This window comes from Emydura macquarii, unplaced genomic scaffold (assembly GCF_026122565.2).
Source record: "Emydura macquarii macquarii isolate MOO-44397 ecotype Brisbane River unplaced genomic scaffold, CSIRO-AGI_Emac_v2 contig_2422, whole genome shotgun sequence".
NCBI classification, from domain to species: Eukaryota; Metazoa; Chordata; order Testudines; family Chelidae; genus Emydura; species Emydura macquarii.
The window spans coordinates 5,704,264-5,725,088 of record NW_027132559.1 but is presented as its reverse complement, the minus strand read 5'-3'; the positions used below and the strand labels follow the sequence as shown (position 1 = coordinate 5,725,088).

Below are 20,825 nucleotides of genomic sequence, written 5' to 3'. Positions count from 1 at the left end.
TAAAGGTGGCTATCTTCACATGCTGCTAGCCAAATATCGTCGCCTCAGCATTTATTTTTAAAGCAAGAGACATTGTTAAAGTGTTCTATTTGGTTAACATTTTTATTACAGCTAATAGTTTAGACATGCTTTATGGAAGGTACTGTTAGATACTTAGCACAAAAGTGTTCAGTTTACAGTCAACAGGGCATGATCATCTAGTGATGTAATTCTGAGATCCTTCAAAGATCTTGAAAATTTGATTTAGACTGAAGAACCTCACCATGCACATCTGAGGACTAGCTAGGTAGTGATATGCCACCCTACTACACCTTCACCATATTTCAGAGTCTCAAACAACAAATTTATTCTCAGAACTACCTTGTGATCTAGGAAAATATTATCTCTATTTTATAAAGGGAAAACAAAACATATGTCCTTCCCAAGGTCACATGAAATTGATGGTAGAGCTGGGAACTGAACCCAGAAATCCTGAGTCCCAATTCTATGTTCCTCAATCACAAGATCACCCTTCTTCACAACAAATCCTTTGGCAGGACAAAAGGTGCCTTAAAGCAAGTGAAAATTTACTGAGAATCAGGCCTGAAGTCTATATGCATGTATAAACATGTGAGTGATTTCCTGGTATATTACACATTATTACCTATCTTGGCTTCTACAGGATTGTACGGATTACAGTGTCATTAAATATTTGTAAGTAGCTCATGCAGTGGGAAGTTGCAGCATAGTCCTAAGATATCAATTTCATTAAGTGAGAGGTAGAAGTACTGATCTTTCAGTTCTCCTCTCCCATTATTTGTCCTTTGCTTATGGCATCTCCTTGAACAGTTGAGACAGAAGTATTTGTAAATGTACTAAGAGCAGAAAGTTTTCTGTAAACATAGCACATTCAATATAGATTTTTTTTTATCTTGTTTAATTCCTGACTTTATTTGCCTACTTTTGCTGTTATATACTCTTTAAAACCATGCGTTTCCACTACAGAATAAAGGAAATAGGGAAGAGGTAAGATTTTTTTAATTCATAATAAATGTATAAAGGCATTTTAAATACTCAGGTTTGCTGTTAGTGCATCTTGAGTTTAATTCAGAAATCAATGCAGAAAAGAGCAGAAGTTAGACGGAAGCAAAGGCATCTTTGGAATGCTGAAAGTTGTAGCTGCAGTGATAGAGGAAGACACTTAAATACAGTGCTCCCATCTGAGGTCTGAATGCAAGCTGATGGTCAAGGATGCTTCAGAGACTGCTGGATACTTTACTAATTTTAATTTAATAAAATATTAAATCAAAACTGATTTAACATTCCTGATTGGATTTTCCTATTAGAAATGAGAAGCCAAGTCTGAAAGAAGTCAAGTTGCCTCAGCTTTGCTGTTAAATGTAGTAGCTGGGCTTTTGGCTGCATTTATAGCTACAGCCCATAAAAATTGAAAAAGAAATTTTAAAAGGAGTGAGGGAAAAGATTAATAAACTTCACAAATTTTATCACTCATTTAAATAATGGGTTCAGGGATAACATTTACGTATTTGAGGCTGTGCTTTCTTAACGCTTTCATTGAATAAATATTGGCACAATGGCAAAAAGGCACAACAGGCCTATCTAAATTAGATGTTTTAATATTGTATTTTATTACATTGTATGTGTTCCATTCAATTTGCGTGCTTTTGAAAAAAATGAGTCAGTAAGCTATTTTAGGGGGCATACTATAATGAAAAATGTTGAGATTAATGCTTCGTCCCGTCTGAAAACTAAAGATGTACTTGTATATACTGGTAAAAACAGTACCACACACCAGTGAACAAGCACAGGAGATTCATAATTTTTTGAATATGGCAGCAATCCTAATGGTTTAACTGCCAGCTAACTTGACTCACCTCTGAGTTTACAGTTTGAGATTATGAGGTCAGTAACTTACATCTGGGGCATGGCAGCCTGATTTAGCTTGGTCTTGTCTACACGTCAAAAAATAAATCGACCTAATATAGGTGGACTTCAGTCACCATTGTAATTATAACGGTGACTGATGTTCATACTGCCCTCTTTGGGTCAGGGCAGGGAGCAGATGCAGAAGCTTCTGGACTTCTGGCCTCAGCTCCCAGCTGAGAGTGGAGACCAGCTGCCTGCAGCTTGCCCTGTCCCTGCTGGCAGCTGGGAGGCAGGTGCCAACAACATGGGTTTCTCACCCTGCTCTCAGCTGGGAGTGGGAACCAGCTGCCTTGACTTCTGCTTTCTTGTCAATTTCACCACTCCAGTGAAATTGACAAGAATGACAGCCCAACCAGATGTAAGGGGACACAGGGTCTATATTGACACTGTGTCACTCCAGCTATGCCGACAAAAGCCCTACACTTCTTGTGTCGAGGTGATTTTATTTGGTCAAAAAAACAGGGCAGTTGTCAGTGGGGGCAGGGGCCTGGAATATGTCCTTGCAGTGTGTACACCAGCACTCTTGTCAAAAAAGCTGACTTTTGCAACAAAACTCTCTAGTGTAGACCAGGTCTGTGATTCCAGACACCTCAATGGCTAAATGATTTTGCCCCCATATCTTTTTCTTCTGGTGGAGAGAATAGAAGGGTTTTTGGTAGCTATTTTACCAGGTAATCCTAGGCATTTTAAGAGGCTATCCTGTAAGACTGGAAATGTAGTGGGCTTCAGGTTCAGCCTTTGGATTGTCATCAACAGCTTTCCTTTCTTCTGAAGAAAGTTCTACAGAGAATAATGACAGCAGGGAGGAGAGAGGTGGGGAAAAAAAAAAATCTACAAACGCATTTCTTTGTTGGATAAAACACATAAACCCTTTAAGTAATGGAGACACTGATGATTGAGGAGAACAAACAGCGGGCCTCTATTCTCTTTTAGAGAGCTAGAATTAAGAAATCTGCATATACAAGACTCAGTTTATCCTACCTATATCTGAACATAGGACATAGATCCTACCTGGAAGGCTGGTCCTTCATTTTCACCACATGCACTACCCAGAGAATTGTCTAAAGATCCAGTTCAAGTCACCTCCATGAAGGCAGAGGTACAGGAATACAACCCAACATGAACAGTTTGTGCTAAATGTTTAGGCCACTTCCAAAGATGCTGTTGGAACCTGCACCTTCTCAGATTGAGCAAAACAAGCCAGATGTTGAGGGGAGTGGGGTGTTGCTACATGCAGCAACACCCATCTTTTTCTTCCTCTTCATGTTGGACAATAACTAACTATAACAATGCAAACAATAAGGAAGGAGATCTAGTTTCCGGTGCTTTCAAGAGGAAACAGGAAGCAAACTGGAGAACTCACCTAAAAGGTGATCAGAAGATGAACAAAAGTCTTGTCGTTAATACGCATGGAGTAGCCAACCAAGGGAAAGGAGAAATGCTCTAAAGCATGGCAACCAAGACACACCAAATGTTATATTCCTACATGTTAACAAAATAGGCTTCTTTCTTTTGAAACATACTGAAATCAAGTTACCTTTCTGACAGGTGGTTTTGTTATGATATCTTCAAAACTGTCATCTGCTTTTAGTATCTGAAAGTTTTCATGTAATATTCCTATCTTCTTGTCATTATCCCATCCTGCAGGACTGAAGATAAACAAATAGACACTGATCTTCAAATTTAAATATTCACTTGGGTTTGTTCCCAAATATCCAATAGCAACCCATGAATAAAGATTACCACTGTTGAAAGCCAAAACAAAAGTTTTAATAATCCCCTTTTCTCTACACCAGTCAGTGATTAGTGGTGCCTGCTGTCTTAAGTATTTTTATGTTGCTCAGTGTAACATGTTGGGAAACGTGATTTGGTGGAACATTCCACTTTAAAAACTGACTTCGTATTTCCTATTTCTCAAAACAGTGACTGCTCACCAATAGTCTTAACCCATTAACTAAATCTAAAAAAACCCCACACCTATTCTCACTGTGAATTTTTAACACAACATAGAAATTTAGTGAATATTAATGCTGAAACAAATGGAAGTGTAAATAGCTTTACAGAACCACTTCTTGTTTGTATACACACTGTATTGTATAGATATAAATTTATACATGCATGCATATTTAATAATGAGGATAAACTTACATAAATACTGCATCTTTTTCCACAACAGCAGCAGGTACATTGAAAGGAAATCCATATAATTTCTGGACAATATACCTATACACTAAATCGATATTTTTATTTTCCTTTACTGAAGTGTAAATAAGTGCAGCACCATCTGAACACATTTGTTAAAAGAAAATTAGGAGTTTTACTAGCTCAAGCTAGCAGTTAAGTTTACAACTAATATTTTTAGAACACTGCTCACTGTTTCCAAAGCAAACTGTATAACATCTGGAACTATGCAAAGAAAATTTCTATTTGCAACTAACCTTAATTCTATAAACTTATTTAGTGACAGAAAAAGCCAAGCAAAATAAATAGCTCTACTCAGTGAGTCAGTTGTACTTTGTAGCTTTTATAGCAGCAACAGGCTCTTGCCACTCCCCAAAGAAAAGTCCACCATGCTAGCACATTAATGGTAAACTATCAAAGCTGGTCAGCTCAAAAGTAATAAATGAAGCTGCAGTTATTGCCAAAGATCTCTTAATTCCTCCTATAATTTCTTTTTGAAGAAGAGGTGCAGAGTTGTACCTTCTAAAATAAAAGTATAGGTTTCCCTATGGAGGGGTGAGTATAATGCCAACACAGATGTGCACAGCCAGTTGATGTACCTGGAACTACCTGCCAACACCAAGATGACACTAACATGGTATTGCTCTTTCAGAATCTTTAAGGTTTTTAATTATAACTCTTCTCCAAACAGCTGTATATCAGTCATTAGATTATGTAACAAATATTAAGAAAAATGTTAATACTTAGTGCTTTGTCTTTTCTAAGCATTGTACGGTATCATGAAATAATGTTGGAAGTATGTGGGACTCTTTACTAGGGTCTGAGAACTTCTCCAAGTTTCAATTGTTTTATAGGCTGAATGTCTCCAAATCAGGTAAAGGGTACATTTCAGCACATGTAGTTCAATTTATAAAACTCTCCTTTTCCATAACGGCTAGATAGATATCCAGTGGGATTTTTAATATCTATTTGATAGATTTATATTCTATATTTAAAAAATCTTCAAGTTGTACACATTAGAGTATACTGTTACATAAACTATCACTTTATATCCTTCTTCCCACCTTTTGGTTATACCCATCTGTATTGTCTTGGGTGCCAATTCTGCAATTTGGTCTGGGGGCATAGATCCCAACTGGAGGATGGAGTCTTAAATTATAAACTGTTCAGGGCAGACATTATGCCAGTCCTGACTGGGGCCTCAGGTTCTTGAACTACAGTTTATTCACAAATTATTCACTATCCTCTCTATGGTCTTCTCTGCACTAACTTTCTTAACATTTCCCTTCACTGCCACTCCAATGCTGGTAAAATAGTCTGAATAAGCTGCTGGCCTTTTAAATATCCTCTAGACCTGCCCTCTGCAAGGTTAGATGACTAAGGGTAAAATGCAGTAACTGGTTTATAATAATGTTCCCACTGGTTTTAGAACAATGGTGGGAACTTAAGAAAAATGCTGATAGATAGCTTGAATATGATATCTCTGTATCCACATGTCCTAAGGTAAGCAAAGCCAGTTATCCTTTCATAGTAGTGTTAATGCATTTTTCCTACAACTTCAATATTTGAAAAGTCTTGGAGAACTATTCAGTATTGCAAAAAATGGCCCAATAATCAGGCTAAAATGATTACATGCCTTATAATCAAGTGTACTTGTAGAATACTTATATGTGAATTGAAGTGAGAATTATCTTGCTGTTGATAGGTTCCATAGAACATCTTAAACTCAGTTTTAGTTGGCAACTGGTCCCTAAGAAACCTATTCAGCATTTTACTATGAAAGGGATGCTGAAGGGAAGTCTAGGACACCATGGACAAGAAGGTATACTGGACTTTTCCTCCTGATGCACCTATGGATTTTTTTTTTTTTTTTTTTTTAAAAACAGCACTTGACAGCACAAAAAAGATTAAACCTGACATAGCCCAGAGTAACAGAATCTTCACTAGGACCTCGGTTCAGTTAAGCTAGTCACTCAATCGTGGACTCAGGCTAGTTCCTAGAAAAACCTTGTTCAAACCACACAAATTTGTCACAATTTGCATCTTACAAAGATTACTGATATGCCATTATTACACATTTCACACTTTAAAGGATACACTGTAAACAAAACCGTCGGATATGTGACTGAATGAAGTCAAAGTGTTCATCTCTGTAATCATGTTCTTTTTCCAGGATACTAATGGCATCACACTGTCAAGTTAAAAAAAAAAAAAAAAAAAAGAGCAATATTGCACTGTCAGCATCTTTTTAAAATAGCAATGTTGTTACTATTCCAGTTAGCAGATGGAAAAAAACTTGTCAAAACATACTTAGCTATCCAAATGGAACAAATTAAGAAACACATTTTTGAAGCTACAGCTGATACAAGTGGCACTGTAACCAGCATTGAAGGCGGAAAGTTACAACTGGATATGGAATGGCAAGAAATGCACTTTTTCAGATACAGTGGAAGAATCACACAGTGGAGGACTGCACCATTGCTGAAATAAAAACATGGCATTTTCTGCAAAAGGTCTAGCTTTTGAAGTATCAGGGCCATAGAAACACCTAGACATACAAAAAAGATGGTTACTAACCTTCTGTAACTGTTCTTCGAGATGTGTTGCTCATGTCCATTCCATGATCCATCCTCCTTTCCTTCTGTCAGAGTTCTACAAGAAGGAACTGAGAGGGAGCAGGGGCCGGCCGCATCCTCACGCCACTGCAGAGGGTGCTAGAGCTGGCTGTACGGGATACCACTGAGATAAAAATCTCCAGCACTGGTGCATGTGGCATGCATACGCACCTAGCAAGGAAAGGACATGAGCAAACATCTCGAAGAACAGGTACAGAAGGTCAGTAACAGTCTTTTCTTCAATAGCTTGCTCATGTCCATTCTATGCTAGGTGACTCAAGCAGTATCTCTGGAGGTGGGACAGGAGTTCACAGACATGTCGACTGCAATATCGACCTGACAAATGCTACATCGTTCCAGGTTTGTTGTGTAACGGCATAGTGGGCTGTGAAAGTGGACTGAAGACCAAGTTGCAGCCCTGCAAATGTCCAGTATTGGAGCCTGGCCCAGGAAAGCTGCTGATGAGGCCTGCGCTCTTGTTGAATGTGCTGTCTGAGTGGCAGGAGGTGTGACCTTTACCTGCTCATTGCAAGTATGGATGCAGAAGGTGATCCAAGAGGAAATCCTCTGCGATGAGATGGTGAGACTTTTCATTCGCTTGGCCACAGCTATGAAGAGCTGCATAGATTTCTGGAAGGGCTTAGTTCTCTCGATGTAGAAAGCCAGCGCTCTCACCTAACATGCAAGACACCTGCATAACTTGGCTCACTAGAACTGACTGGCTTTGGGAGGAGTACTAGCAGAAAGATGTCCTAGTTGACATGAAACTGAGACACTACTTTTGGTAGAAAAGCCGGGTGGGATCGCAGCTGAATCTTATTTTTGTAGAATATGGTATAGGGTAGCTCCAACATTAGGGCCTTGATTTCAGACACACGTTTCACTGATGGACAGTTGCCTTTCTGTGGCAATTACATGACAAGTGGAGAAAGGAGCAGGATGCCATGGGCTCAAAGGGGAACCCAGTGAGCCTGGACAGAACCGAGGTCCCATGGAGGCACTGGGTCTCTGACCTGTGGGAAAAGCTTTTCAGGAATCTGACCATCTTCTCATGAGAAAAGACTTATCTGTCCTGGATATGCAGGTGAAAGGCCAAGAGGCCACCAGGTGACCTTGATTGACAACAGCACCAGGCCTTGATGCTTCAAGTGGAGTAAGTAATCCAAAATAAACTGAAGAAGTACCTGGGATGAAGAGAGGTTATGCTCTGTTGTCTAGCAGGAGAAGCATTTCCACTTTGCCAGGTAAACTGCTCTAGTAGAGGGTTCCTACTTTCCAGCAGGACTTTCTGGACTTGGGCAGAGCAAGCTTGCTCTTCTGGGTTTAGCCATGCAGCATGCACACTGTCAGATGCAAGGAGTGAGATCCAGATGTAACATCCGACCATGATCCTGCAAAATCAAGTCTGGATAGGCTGGGAGTGTCCCAGGGGCTGCCACCGCCAGATCCAGCAGCATGCCAAACCAATGCTGGTGAGACCATGCTGGTGCGATCATTATGATCCATGCCAGCGCGATCATTATGACCCATGCCCTGTCCCTCTTGAGCTTTATAAGGACCTTGTGCATAAGAGGAATTGGTAGGAAGGCGTACATCAGGCCCTCCAATCACTGAAGGAGAAAAGTGTCGGGAAGTGAGCTGCTGTCGAGACTCCACAGGGAACAGAAGCAGTGACATTTCCTGTTCTGTTTGGTTGCAAATAGGTCCACTTGGGGAGTCCCCCACTTCTGGAAAATAACTGACTACTTCCGGGTACAGGGGGCCACTTGTGGCAAAAAGAAAGACCTGCTGATGGAATCTGCTAACATGTTCTTGACCCCCAGCAGGTGTGAGGCTTCCAGATGGATCACGTCTCACACAGAAGTCCCACAGGCTGAGTGTCTCTAGGCACAGAGCTAAGGAGCTCGCTCCCCCTTGCTTGTTGACAATGCACTGCAGCCGTATTGTCTGTCAGCACCCATACTACCTTTCCCCACATCTGAGGAAGGAATACCTCGCAGGCCAAGCAGATTGCCCTGAGTTCTGACGTTTATGTGCAACTTTAGTTCCTCCAAGGACCAGAGGCCCTGTGTCCTGAGGGGGCTAAGGTGGCCCCTCCATCCTAGATCTGAAGCATCTGAAACCAAGGAGAGCATTGGGCATGGGGCTGCAAAGGGGACCCCTTTCACTACATGAACAGGGACTGCCCACCAAGCCAATGAGGTAAGAACTCAACGCAGGATTTTGAGGACCATGTCCAGGCTGTGCTTTGACAGGGAGTAAACCAACAGCAGCCACATTGAAAGGGGTCTGAGACAGTCTTGCATACTGCACTATGTAGGTACATGCTGCCACATGACCCAGTAACCCGATGCAAACCCACGCCTTGGTAAGGGTTGGCATCTGGCATGAGACAGGAATGCTCTGGCCCTGACAGAGTCGAGGACTGCCCTGATAAACTCTGTCCTTTGCACCAGAACTAACAGATTTCTGTTCGTTTACCAGCAAGCCCAGATTTTGGCAGGCTGCCCACAGTACTATGATATTGAACCGGACCTGGGCTTCCGAGTGGCCCTTGATGAACCAGTCATCGAGGTAAGGGTAGATCTGTATCCCTCGACATTTGAGGTAGGCTGCATCTATCGCCATGCATTTTGTGAACATGCTGGGCGCGACTGATAGGCCAAATGGGAAGGCCGTGACTTGGTAGTGGTTGTCCCCCATTACGAAATGTAAAAAGCTCCTGTAGCCATGGAATATGGAGATGTGGAACTATGCATCCTTTAGATTCAGGGCGGTGTATCAGTCTCCCAGATCAAAGGAGGGGATGATGGATAGGGAGACCATAGGGAGCCTCAGTTGCTTGAGATATTTGTTGAGGCTGCGCAGGTCCAGTATGGGTTGCAGGCCTCCCCTTGCTTTCGGAATTAGAAAGTAATGGGAGTAAAACCCTTTTCTTCTCAGATGTAGGAGAACTTCCTTTACAGCCCCTACCCACAAGAAAGCTTGTACCACCTGGATGAGGAGTTGATCATGAGAAGGATCCCTTAAGAGGGATAGGGATGGGTGGTGGGAAGAAGGAATAAAAATGAATTGAAGGGTGTACCCAACTACAATGATGTTTAGAACCCATTTGTCTGATGTTATAGTCACCCATGCAGGAAGAAAGGGGAAAGGCAGTTTGAAAAGTAAGAAAGGGTTGGAAGCTGGGTCAAAACTGTTAGGTTGCCTTTGGGCGCACCCTCAAAAGGCTGTCTGCCGTTTAGTGGATAGCGCCCTGAGCTCAACTGGGAAGCACTGGTGATTGGTTGACCCTGACGGCGCTTATAGCTCGTTTCTTCTTTTATGGGGCTCTAAGTACCCTTATACTAGTTCATACGCGTGCCACTGCAGAGGGTGCTATAGCCGGCCCTACGGATACCACTGAGAGAAAAATCATTGGCACCGATGCATGTGGCACACGCACACACCTAGCATGGAAAGGACATGAGCAAGCACTTGAAGAATCTTATCTAGCTCTGCAAAAGAAAGTGATACTACAAGAAGCAAAGAAACAGGGTTCTGACTTTAAAAAAATGAAAGCATTGGCCTAGTGATGAAGTGACAATAACAGTTTGACAACAAACTTATTCCCTCACTCCCTGAACGAGGGCAGCCGAAAATACAGATTGCTTACGCCCATGGCCATTGAAGGGCCAAAAGAAAATGGATCCCAAGAAAACCATGCCCAAATCTGCCTTGTTAAAAAGGTGGGTTACCCACCTACTGATGAATGTTAGAGAGAAGAGATCACAGAAGCACAGAAGATATCACAGAAACTTAATGCAGCAACACTAACTGCTAACCAAACAACTCAAATACATTTTTTGCAATCCTCTCCATTTGCAAGAGGGAGATCCGAGTACATGAAAATAAAGCCACTTAAGTATTTTAATTTGACAAGTCAATTTAGACAAATTCAGCATGATGAAAAATCCAACCCACAAGACAGAATTGTCGTCATTTGTTTTAAAAAAACCCTGATCAGATTTTGATGTGGTGGTGGTGGCATTTTCTGTAGCCATCTCAGATTTAAAATAAATCTAGGTACATCACAGACCTGCTTCTGTTAGCAGAAATGAACCAATCAGTAATTAAATGAGAATTTCATTTCTTGGTCTGCACACTACCTCTTGTACACACAAATCAAGCTACTTCAATGTAATATTCAGTGCAAATCTATGGATTGTATCCCTACATGGGGGAGATTGTATCTTTACCAGAAAATCTGCAGAAGCCTTTCCAACATTATATATATTTTGGGACTATAAAAAGGTGAAAATGCCAGACTAAGAGCTGCACAATGAGCTTGAATCAGTACCGGGGGATAATGATTTTGATATAGCTCAGAATTTGTTGGGGTTTTTTTTTTTGTTTTGTTTGTTTTATTTTGTTCCCACCCCCCCACACAAAGTTTGGTTCTTCTGCTCTTGATACCAATGTCTTTGAATGCTATACTCATTTTGATTGATTAAGTGAGTCTTCAAAGATTCACTACAATTAGGATAACAAAGACATTAATATGTTACTTTTTAATTTATAAATTGGTGACCCATCTATGATCAAGTACTGTCAGCTGCTTTTAGTTACCTCTTCCACATATAGCCTGAGAACATAAAAATCAGCCAATTTGCATATCTTAAGACTTCAGCAAAAATCTTAGCATTTGGACCTTCCTGACTTTATTTGCTATCTTTGCAACCTTAATTTGCAATCTTCAGTAATAATTAACACTATGATAAGTATCCCCTGAAGATTTACATAATTTTACCCTTATTTCAACTTTCTATATAGTAAATCTTACTTCAGATACGTTCAAAACATAATAGCAGTTCTGGGGGAGAGCAAGAGGATACAAACAATAGGACCTCATGTCTAGACATCTTTGTTTACCAACATCAAGCACTCAGTAAAGTGTTAACTCATTTCAGGGGAGAAAAATGCCTAGACTCAACAAAGTAGCTTTTAAAAAATTCTTATCAGGGAAAATCCAAATTATTTTGAATCCAGAGTCCTTTCTTTAGTTTAGAAGAGTCAAATATTGCCCACCACCCATAACCAAAAGCACACTTAAGGTAAAATATGCAAAAACAATTCTAAAATTTAAAACAAACCTTTGTACAAACTACTACTACTGGAATGCCTAAGTTACAAGTTAGTGTATCTGCACCCAATGGTAAAATCACACTCTCATCTTTGTCTTCCTGTATTGATGTATTTCTTCTTTGTGGAGAAGCTGGAAAATCCTCTCCTGGTTCTATATATTCCTGGAAATCTCTTATCACTGAAATAAAAGAGAAATATTAATCTATAATGGCAGCCACTTATTATTTCAATAATTATTCATTGTCAAAATCTACTTACTGTATACTATACGTTTGTTCATGTTTAAAAAGCTCAACAAAAGTGCATGAAATGCTGCCAATGTTTGGCCTGTACAGTGCAGAAGAATAATAGTAAATCTAGTATCTGATACGTCCATGACTGGAAAGAAGCATACAGCAAGACATTAAAGTTTACTAAAGAATTATAAGAACACAGTACGCAGGACAGTATAAATCTAATTATTGTTTATATTTTACTGCGGAAGTGCCTAGAGGTCTCAATCAGCTCCCCACTGCAACAGGCACTACACCTAATGAAAAGATAAGCTCTGCTCTTTGGGGCAAGGACTATTTAAGTATATTATGAGATAGTTTATACAAGCAGATGAGGTGGGAAGGCAATAGTGAGACAATTATGATTTGCAGAAGCAGCAGTATTCACAGCTCATCAGTTGCCTAGCTGTTTTGTGCCAGTGAGACTAAAATCATGTGTGGACATCCAAATTTTTACATCTCTTTACAAATACATAGTATCAAGCAACAAAAATAAAGGGCGTATACCACAGTAATACAGTAATACACCACTAATTTTCGCTAATGATGGAACAACTATCTATTGTGAATTGGTAAAGTGAACAAACTCCTTCACCCAATAGACCACAAAGTAATTCCATTTTAATTTTGGCCATTGTAGTGTTTAACACTGTACCTTGAATATTTTAACATTATACTAGGAAGGAGTGTCCCTACAGAATTCTTCTATTATATCTGAAAGCGTAAAACAGACCATACTGTTTGTGTGAATTACAAATTGTGCCGATTAGCAACGTCCATAAAATTTCTACTAAATTCTACTATTTATATGCCTTTTTATAAGGTTCACTGTGGTATATAGAACAATGACTCGGAAATAGACAGTGGTAGATAAAAAGATCAGAATTGTGTGAAGAGATCAAATTTTAGCACTATAAATTGTACTTAACATTTTAAGAAAAGGTTAGGGCTACATGACTAGGCATTCCGAAGTTACGAAATGATAACACCATAAGGTTGCTCTTGTAACCTTACCTCTACCCTCCTGCACACATGCAATAGTCTTTAATTACATGATCACATTCTATTCCTCAAATAAAACATTTTCTACAACCTTCCACGTTCAAACTTCATTTGTGTGTGTAAATTATATATATCTCTACGCATATTCTTTTCTTAAAGTTATCTTACTAATTTTATAAACATTTCTTTTCAAACAGCCACACAGACTGATTATTTGCAATTCAGACAGCGGGATGGTTAGCGGATTAATTTTGTAATAATTTGCTGGTATAGCAGGACATTATAATTCACAACTATGAGCTTTGAGTTATTCATACCCATTGAATAACGTAAGGTAATAGTTGTGAATTATAGTGAAAGTCTCTGGATGAAGGGGAAAAGTAGGGGTGACATCATGGTAGGGGTACAGACCACCAAATTAGGAGGAAGAGATGGATGAGGCATTTCTAGAATGAGCAGCACATACCCAAAATATAAGACCTGGTAGTAATGGGGGACTTCAACTACCCAGATATCTGTTGAAAAAGTAATATGGCACAACAAAGTCTCCGATGAGTTCTTGTAATACATTGGAGTCAACTTCTTCTTTCAGAAGGTGAAGGAAGTAAATACAGGGGAAGCCATTTTAGACTCGATTGTGACAATCGGGGAGGCATTGGCTGTGAATCTGAAGTTAGAAGGGAACCTGGGTGAAAATTACCTTGAAATATTAGATGCTGTGATTCTAAAGAAACAGAGTGAGAGCAGCAGAATAAGGAAAATGGACTTTAAAAAAGTAGACAAACTCAGAACTGGTAGATGAGGTCCCATGGGAACAAAGGACTTCAGGAGAGCGGTCAGTTTCTCAAAGAGAGAATATTAAAGGCATCAGAGCAAACTGTTCCGATGAGAAGGAATGATTGGTTTTTTTACTATTTTTCCTATCTGACTCCATCAGGAGCTCTTTAATGACCTGAAAATCAAAAAGGAATCAGACAAAAAATAGGAACATGAACAAATTATAAAGGTTGAATACAACAGAACGGTGGAAGCACATAGGGACAAAATCAGAAAAGCAAAGGCACAAAATGACCGACACCTATCAAGGGACAGAAAAGGCAACAAGATGAGGTTCTATATTACATTAGGACCAAGCACAAAAGAGGAAGGAAAGTGTAGGTCCACTACTTAGAAGAGATGGAGAGCTAATTATGGATATCAAGAAGACTGAGGTGTTTAATGCCTACTTGGCTTCAGTCTTCACTAAAAAGGCTAACTGTGACCAGATGCTTAACACAATATTAACAAACAGGAAGGAACACAAACCAAACAGGGTAAGATGACATCTAAATATTTGATAAGTCAGATGCATTCAACTCAGCAGGACCTGATGAAATTCACTCTAGGGTACTTCAGGAACTAGCTGAATCAACATCAGAACCATTAGCTATTATTTTTGAGAACTCATGGAGGACTGGTGAGGTCCCAGAGGACTGGAGAAGGACAAACACAGTCCATTAAAAAGGAGAACAAAAAGAAACCACTGAGTTATAGACCAATGAGCCTAGCTTCAATACCTCAAAAGATACTGGAACAAATTATTAAACAATCAGTTTGTAAGCACCTAGAGAATAATAGGGTTATAAGGAATAGCCAGCAAGGATTTGTCAAGAACTAAACATACCAAATCAACCTAATTTCCTTTTCTGACAGGGTTAGTGGCCTAGTGGATAGGGGGTAAGTAGTAGATGTGATGTACTTGATTTTAGTAAGGCTTCTGACACAATCCCGCATGACACTCTCAGAGTCAAACTAGGGAAATGTTGTCTAGATGAAATTAGTACAAGGTGGGTGTACATCACAACCAATTGGAAAACCATACTCAAAGTAGTTACCAACTGTTTGTTGTCAAACTAGTAGGGTCCCACACGGGTCTACTGAGTGCCTGGTACTATTCAATAATTTTATTAGTAACTTGGTTAATGGAGTAGAGAGTATGTTTATACAATTTGCAGATAACACCAAGCTGGGAGGGGTTGAAAGAACTTCAGAGGACAAGATTAGAATTCAAAATGACCTTGACAAATTGGAGAATTGTCTGAAATAAAAAAGATGAAATTCAGTAAGGACAAGGGCAAAGAGCTTACCTTAGGAAAAAAATCAAATGCACAAATACAAAACAGAGAATAATTGGCTAGATAGTAGGACCACTAAACTGGATGTAGGGGTAACAGCAGATCACAAACGGAACATGAGCAAAAAACCAGACAAACAATGTGATGCAGTTGCGAAAAAGTATCCTGAGATATATTAACAGGAGTGATTTAAGTAAGACATAGAAGGTAACTGTCCTACTCTACTCCAAACTGAGGAAGCCACATCTGGAGTACTGTGTCCAGTTTTGTGCACCACACTTCAGGAAAAATGTGGACAAATTGTACAGAGTGTCCAGAGGAGGGCAATAAAAATGATAAAGGGTTTAGAAAATCTGATTTATGAGGAAAGGTTAAACTAACCTTAAGAAAAGACTGAAGGGGGAGAACCTGGTAACAGTCTTTCAAATATGTTAAGGCAGTGTTTTTCAATCTTTTTGATACTAGGGACCAGCTTCCTATACTGTGTCACAGAGATCTAAGGGACGAGTGCCGGTCCATGGACAAGTCGTTAAGAAACACTGTGTTAACGGTTATGAAGAGGACAGTCATCAACTGTTCTCCATGTCCACTCAAGATAGGACAAGTAGCAATTGGCTTAATCTGCAGCAAAGGAGATTTGTTAGATATTAGGAAAAAACAACTATAAGAATAGCTAAGTATTGGAATAGGCTTCCAAAGGATGTTGTGGAATCCCTTCATTAAAGATTTTAAAGAAAAGGTTAGACAAACTCTGTCAGGGATGACCTAGGTATACTTGATTTTGTCTCAGTATGGGGGGGTCTGGGCTAGGCTAGATGGCCTCTGGAGGTGCTTTCTGGCTCTATGTTTCTGTAATTCTTCATTTATTGTATAAAAGTACTGATTACAGTGTGTTTTCCTTTACTTGAGTACTTTATTTCTCTTTCTGAATGTAAAATGATATATCACCAAATACAAAAACCCAGAAGACATGAGAAAAATGAGTTAGGCCATATCTGGAAATCAAAACTAACCATTTCTGATATATTGCAAGATTATAATTGCTGTGTAAATATAATTTCCCCTAATTTAATTCAATTCCTTGCTCAGTTAAAACAAGCAGCCCAAACATGAAGATAGTCACTCAATGTAACTAACAAGCTAAATGAGTAGTAAATACTACTTTTGAAGAGAATAGAAAGGCTAGATACTAAAAAGGCAATCCAGCAAACACAAGAACCAGATGTGCTCAATAAAGAGACAACCACTGAAGAAATCAGGCAGAATTTATTTTTCAGATGGAACACTTTATAGTTCTTCAGTGACATGCAGCTGGTAAGGGACACTATTAAGAGAAGCAGAGACAAGGCCTCCAGCATTACTTTCCTTGAGGCAGAGCACACATAGTGCTTCCAACCCAAAGAATAAGACCAGATCCTGGACCAGGTTTTGGCATCCCCTTATCCCCCCCCCCCAAAAAAAAGCCACTAGGCTAGTCATTTAAGAAAATCTTTAACACAATGATAGAATGTGACTCTCAATGATAATCTATCCTTATACAAAAAGCCTCAATAGATATGTAACCAAATATATAAACAAGCAGTTCATCTTAACATTTAACGTAAGGTTTCAATTCCAGAACTGTGTCCACTATGGCAGTAATGTAAACTTTAGAGCAGCACAGTTGTATATGAAAAGGATGGTCCTGTTGTTATGGCCCTAGCCGAGGACTCAGGAGATTTGGCTCTGCCACAGACTTCCTTTATGATTGTGAGCATGTCACTTAGGCCCAGATTTTTAAATGTACTTAAGCATTGCTCCACCTGGTGTTGTAACACTTAACACCTAGCAGCTTATGCTCACTAGCACTAGTGCTATCAATAGTGCAAAAGTTAGTGTAGAAAGGGCTAAGGCATTTTTATGACAATGCCACAAAAGCCTGAACAGCTACACCATTGGTTCAAAATTCTCCAGTGCAGGCAAGGTTTTTGAGCAAATACAATTAATATTACTCAAGTGATGCAGGTGGAAAGTGTCTATACGTGGCCTTTTAAGCACAATGCCTGTAATCTACCTAGCTGCACAGTCTGAATAGGACTGCAAGGCAAAACTTTGAAGAGCAAGGCTTTTAGAAGTTACAACTTTCATGTTAATTCAACGTTTTTCTAAACAGAAATATTACTTATGCTTTGAAGGTACTTTAATAGAATAATTTAGGTAACCTAACTCAAGGCAGTTACTTCACTGAGGGTTTCCAAAGAATAATAGGCTGCATCAGAAGTTAAAATAGTGGGGAAAAAATAAGCGTATATTTAATTTCAATAGTTTCTCTCTTTCAAAATACTCACACTTTTGTTCCATTTCTTTCATTTCTTCAGGAGGAATTTTTAATTTGTCAATATGCTCTCTTACAACACTTGCCCACTTTTGTAAAGAATCCAGTGCAATCCAAGGCCTAGACATGTCTACGACCAGCATAACCAGAGTGTCCTTTAGAGAGTTAGCCTCCATTGCAAATTTAAGGAGACCTTTATGATACAGGTCACCATCCAAAATCCACACATTACACCTTGTTTGATCTGTAATAAAAAGTAGAAAATATAGATTTAATTTTATGTTTACAAGTTATACTTCTAAAATGTAGTTACTGGATCATGGTTAGTATATAAGAATTGTGTTGACGGTTCTACTAATGCTAGATTTAGTAGTTCCTTGTCTCAATGAGATGGAATGTAAAATCCAAGGAACATGCACCATCTTTGCATACCTTATGTCTACAATTTATAGGACAACAAGTTGGTTTCTTTAAAAAGAGAAACACTTTAAATGCATTTTAACTTCCCTAGAAGAGCAAATATCTGAAAGTAAAAGCACATTACCTCAACGTAACACTTGGCATTTATGTAACATTTCACATCTTCAAGTACTTTAAAATGCCTTCACAGTATTAGTGTAAAACCGGTATTATAGTAAGAGAATATTTATCCTTCAATGCTCAAGACTATCAGCTGTTCCTTAAGAATTGAGCTGGATCTGGGCTGAAGGATCACTTTCTACATTTCCTCTTTGAGCAGCCACAATGCAACGTAGCTCTCTCTACTGTCTCTGCTTATCTCTGTCTATTCTGTATGGTACCTGTAAGCACTGAGGGAGAGTGCACCATGGCATGATGTGCCCAAGAAGCCAGAACAGTACCAGGCCTTGCAAAGAGTGGAAACAAAAACCTGATTTTTTGCTGGGGGAAAAGAGAAATGGACAGGAAAACTTTACAGCTAGTTGCCTGCATCTGCAATAAACACAAAATATTCCCTCCCAAAAATTTAAGTTCTTAAATTTAATATAAACCTTCATTTTTAATTACACAAGTTTTTTTCTGATGAGTCATTAAAAAATGTTGGAACATCATTTACAATTATCAGGCTCAGTAAAATGAGGGCAGTTTACCTTCAAATCCTGTTTTTAATGCTCATTAGGAGTACTGGTTTGACAACACTAAATACTAAGTATTGTTTATCCACCTAACAGGTACATAGAGCACAATTAGAAGTGCAAACCTCATATCATGCATCCAGTGTCCCTCATCCATCATCCTACTCCTCCTCCTTTCATCCCCACTCCACCTTTGCAGTTCCCCACACCTCTGCCTACTTTTCCCCCTTTCCATCCTGAGCTCCCCACACCTCCCATCACCACAAATCTGTTTCTGCTTCTTGCACTGAAATAGCCCTCATCAAAGTCTAAAAAAACCTCTTCCTCATCAAAGCTCAGAATCAGGGCTCCATCCTCATCTTCCTTGACCTCTTATCCACTTTTGACACCACCAATCATGCTGTTTTTGAAGTCTTGTCCCCTGGCTTTCATGACTCTCCTCTCCTGGTTCTCTTCCCACTACTCTAATCACATCTCCAGTGTATCCTTTGGAGGACTCTTCTCCAAATTTCTGGGGGGATTCCACAGGGCTCTGTCCTTGTGTGCCTGTCATCTTCCTCTACACCTTAACGCTGGGTAATCTCATCCACAAACCACAAATTTAGCTACCATCTCTATGCTGATGACTCACAGATCTACTTCTCTACTCCAGAACTGTCTCCTTCTGTTCAAACTAAAATCTCAGCCTGTCTTTCTTACAGCTTCTCAGGTCCATCTATGAGCTCCAACTCTACGTGGCTAAAACAGACCACTTAATATTCACCCACCCACATACACATCCTTTCTCAATCACTGTGAACCTCACCAGCAGCCTGCCTGTCACTCAAGACTGTAACTGTAGTGTAATCTTCAACTTGGACTTCTCGCTGTCCTAATTTCCAGGCTACCCCTAAATCTTGCAATTTCCTTCTATATAACATCTTAGGAAAGGCCTTATCGACAGCTAAAATTCTCATCCAGGCTCTCATCTCATCTCAATTCTTGCAACATCTTTCTCTCTGACAAATGCAATTTTTCTCCACTCATCCATGCAGACTGCTACTGCAAAAGTCATTTTCCTAGCCTATGGTTTTCACATCACTCCTTGCATCCCTCCACTGGCTCCCCCTACTAATGCATTACACATAAGCTACCTGTGTTCACTTTGGTTCTTCACATCCTATTCCCACCCTACCTATCATCTCTCATTCACTACTGAGATGTCAATTCCCGCCCTCCTATCCCATGATGCCAGCCTACATCACGCACTTGTTTGAAAATTCCAAAGTACCTTCCTGTTTTGTCCCATACTGTCCCTCATGCTTGGGAGGGGCTCCCCATAAACACCACAAAGCTACATCATTTCCCCACATCAAATACTTCCCTTAAAAGTATCTTCTGCCATGATGTCTACAAAATATTTGACAATTGTTAGGCTACTGATGTGCTGAAACTACTGTTTACCATGCTGACCAATATTGTCTCATTGCTTCCTTATATTTTCCTGTTGGTCTGTTGTCTCTTGTCATATATTGTAAACTCTTTGAGGGCAGAGACCATCTTTTTGTTCTCTCTTTGTGTAGCACCTAGCTTAATGGCGTCCTAGTCTTTGACCAGGGCTCCCAGGTGCTATATTAATACATATAATAAATAAGTATTCTAAAGACACAACACCATTCTATCCTTGACGGTCTAAACAGAGGGTACCTATTATAACGGTTTCTGTTATGCAGATTGTGATGCTGTCTGGATTAGGGGTGACCATTTATAATATTATTGATATCATTTAAAAAACATAACAAATCTCGCAAAATATGCCATGTAATGTATCATTGGAAAATTTATGATTTACTGAATATGATAAGCTCATCTATATTGTGTATCATCTTTGCATTGTAAGCTATGAACATGTGTGATATTTCTGTTTTTAAAACTTGTGCTGTGCTTCTGGGTGACACAGCCAACAGATTAGCCTCAGCAATGGCCATCCTGATTGAGGGCCAATCAACTATATATTGAGCCCAGGGAGAGAACCCAGGAACTACATCTTACGAGTCATCAGAACATGTAGGAACATGCCTATAGACAGGGGACTCTGAGGCTTTTCCATGCCATGTGCTGTGTGGCTGTGTTTGGGACAAAGGAAGCACAAGCATCATTGCAGAAACTATAAAATGCAGCTTCACCATCTCCATTTTCTCTTC

General features: G+C 39.6%; 1 protein-coding gene across 1 annotated transcript in view; it reads right to left on the bottom strand.

Annotated features, from left to right (window-relative positions):
• DYNC1LI1 (dynein cytoplasmic 1 light intermediate chain 1) overlaps positions 1-20,825 on the bottom strand; it is a 47,387-nt gene that overhangs the window by 10,293 nt on the left and 16,269 nt on the right. The window contains exons 4-8 of the mRNA XM_067561838.1: positions 17,562-17,792; positions 11,855-12,024; positions 6,205-6,298; positions 4,075-4,210; positions 3,464-3,575 (exon numbers count right to left, since the gene is read on the bottom strand). Coding sequence (XP_067417939.1) covers positions 3,464-3,575; positions 4,075-4,210; positions 6,205-6,298; positions 11,855-12,024; positions 17,562-17,792 — 743 coding nt within the window. The remainder of the gene's footprint in view (positions 1-3,463; positions 3,576-4,074; positions 4,211-6,204; positions 6,299-11,854; positions 12,025-17,561; positions 17,793-20,825) is intronic.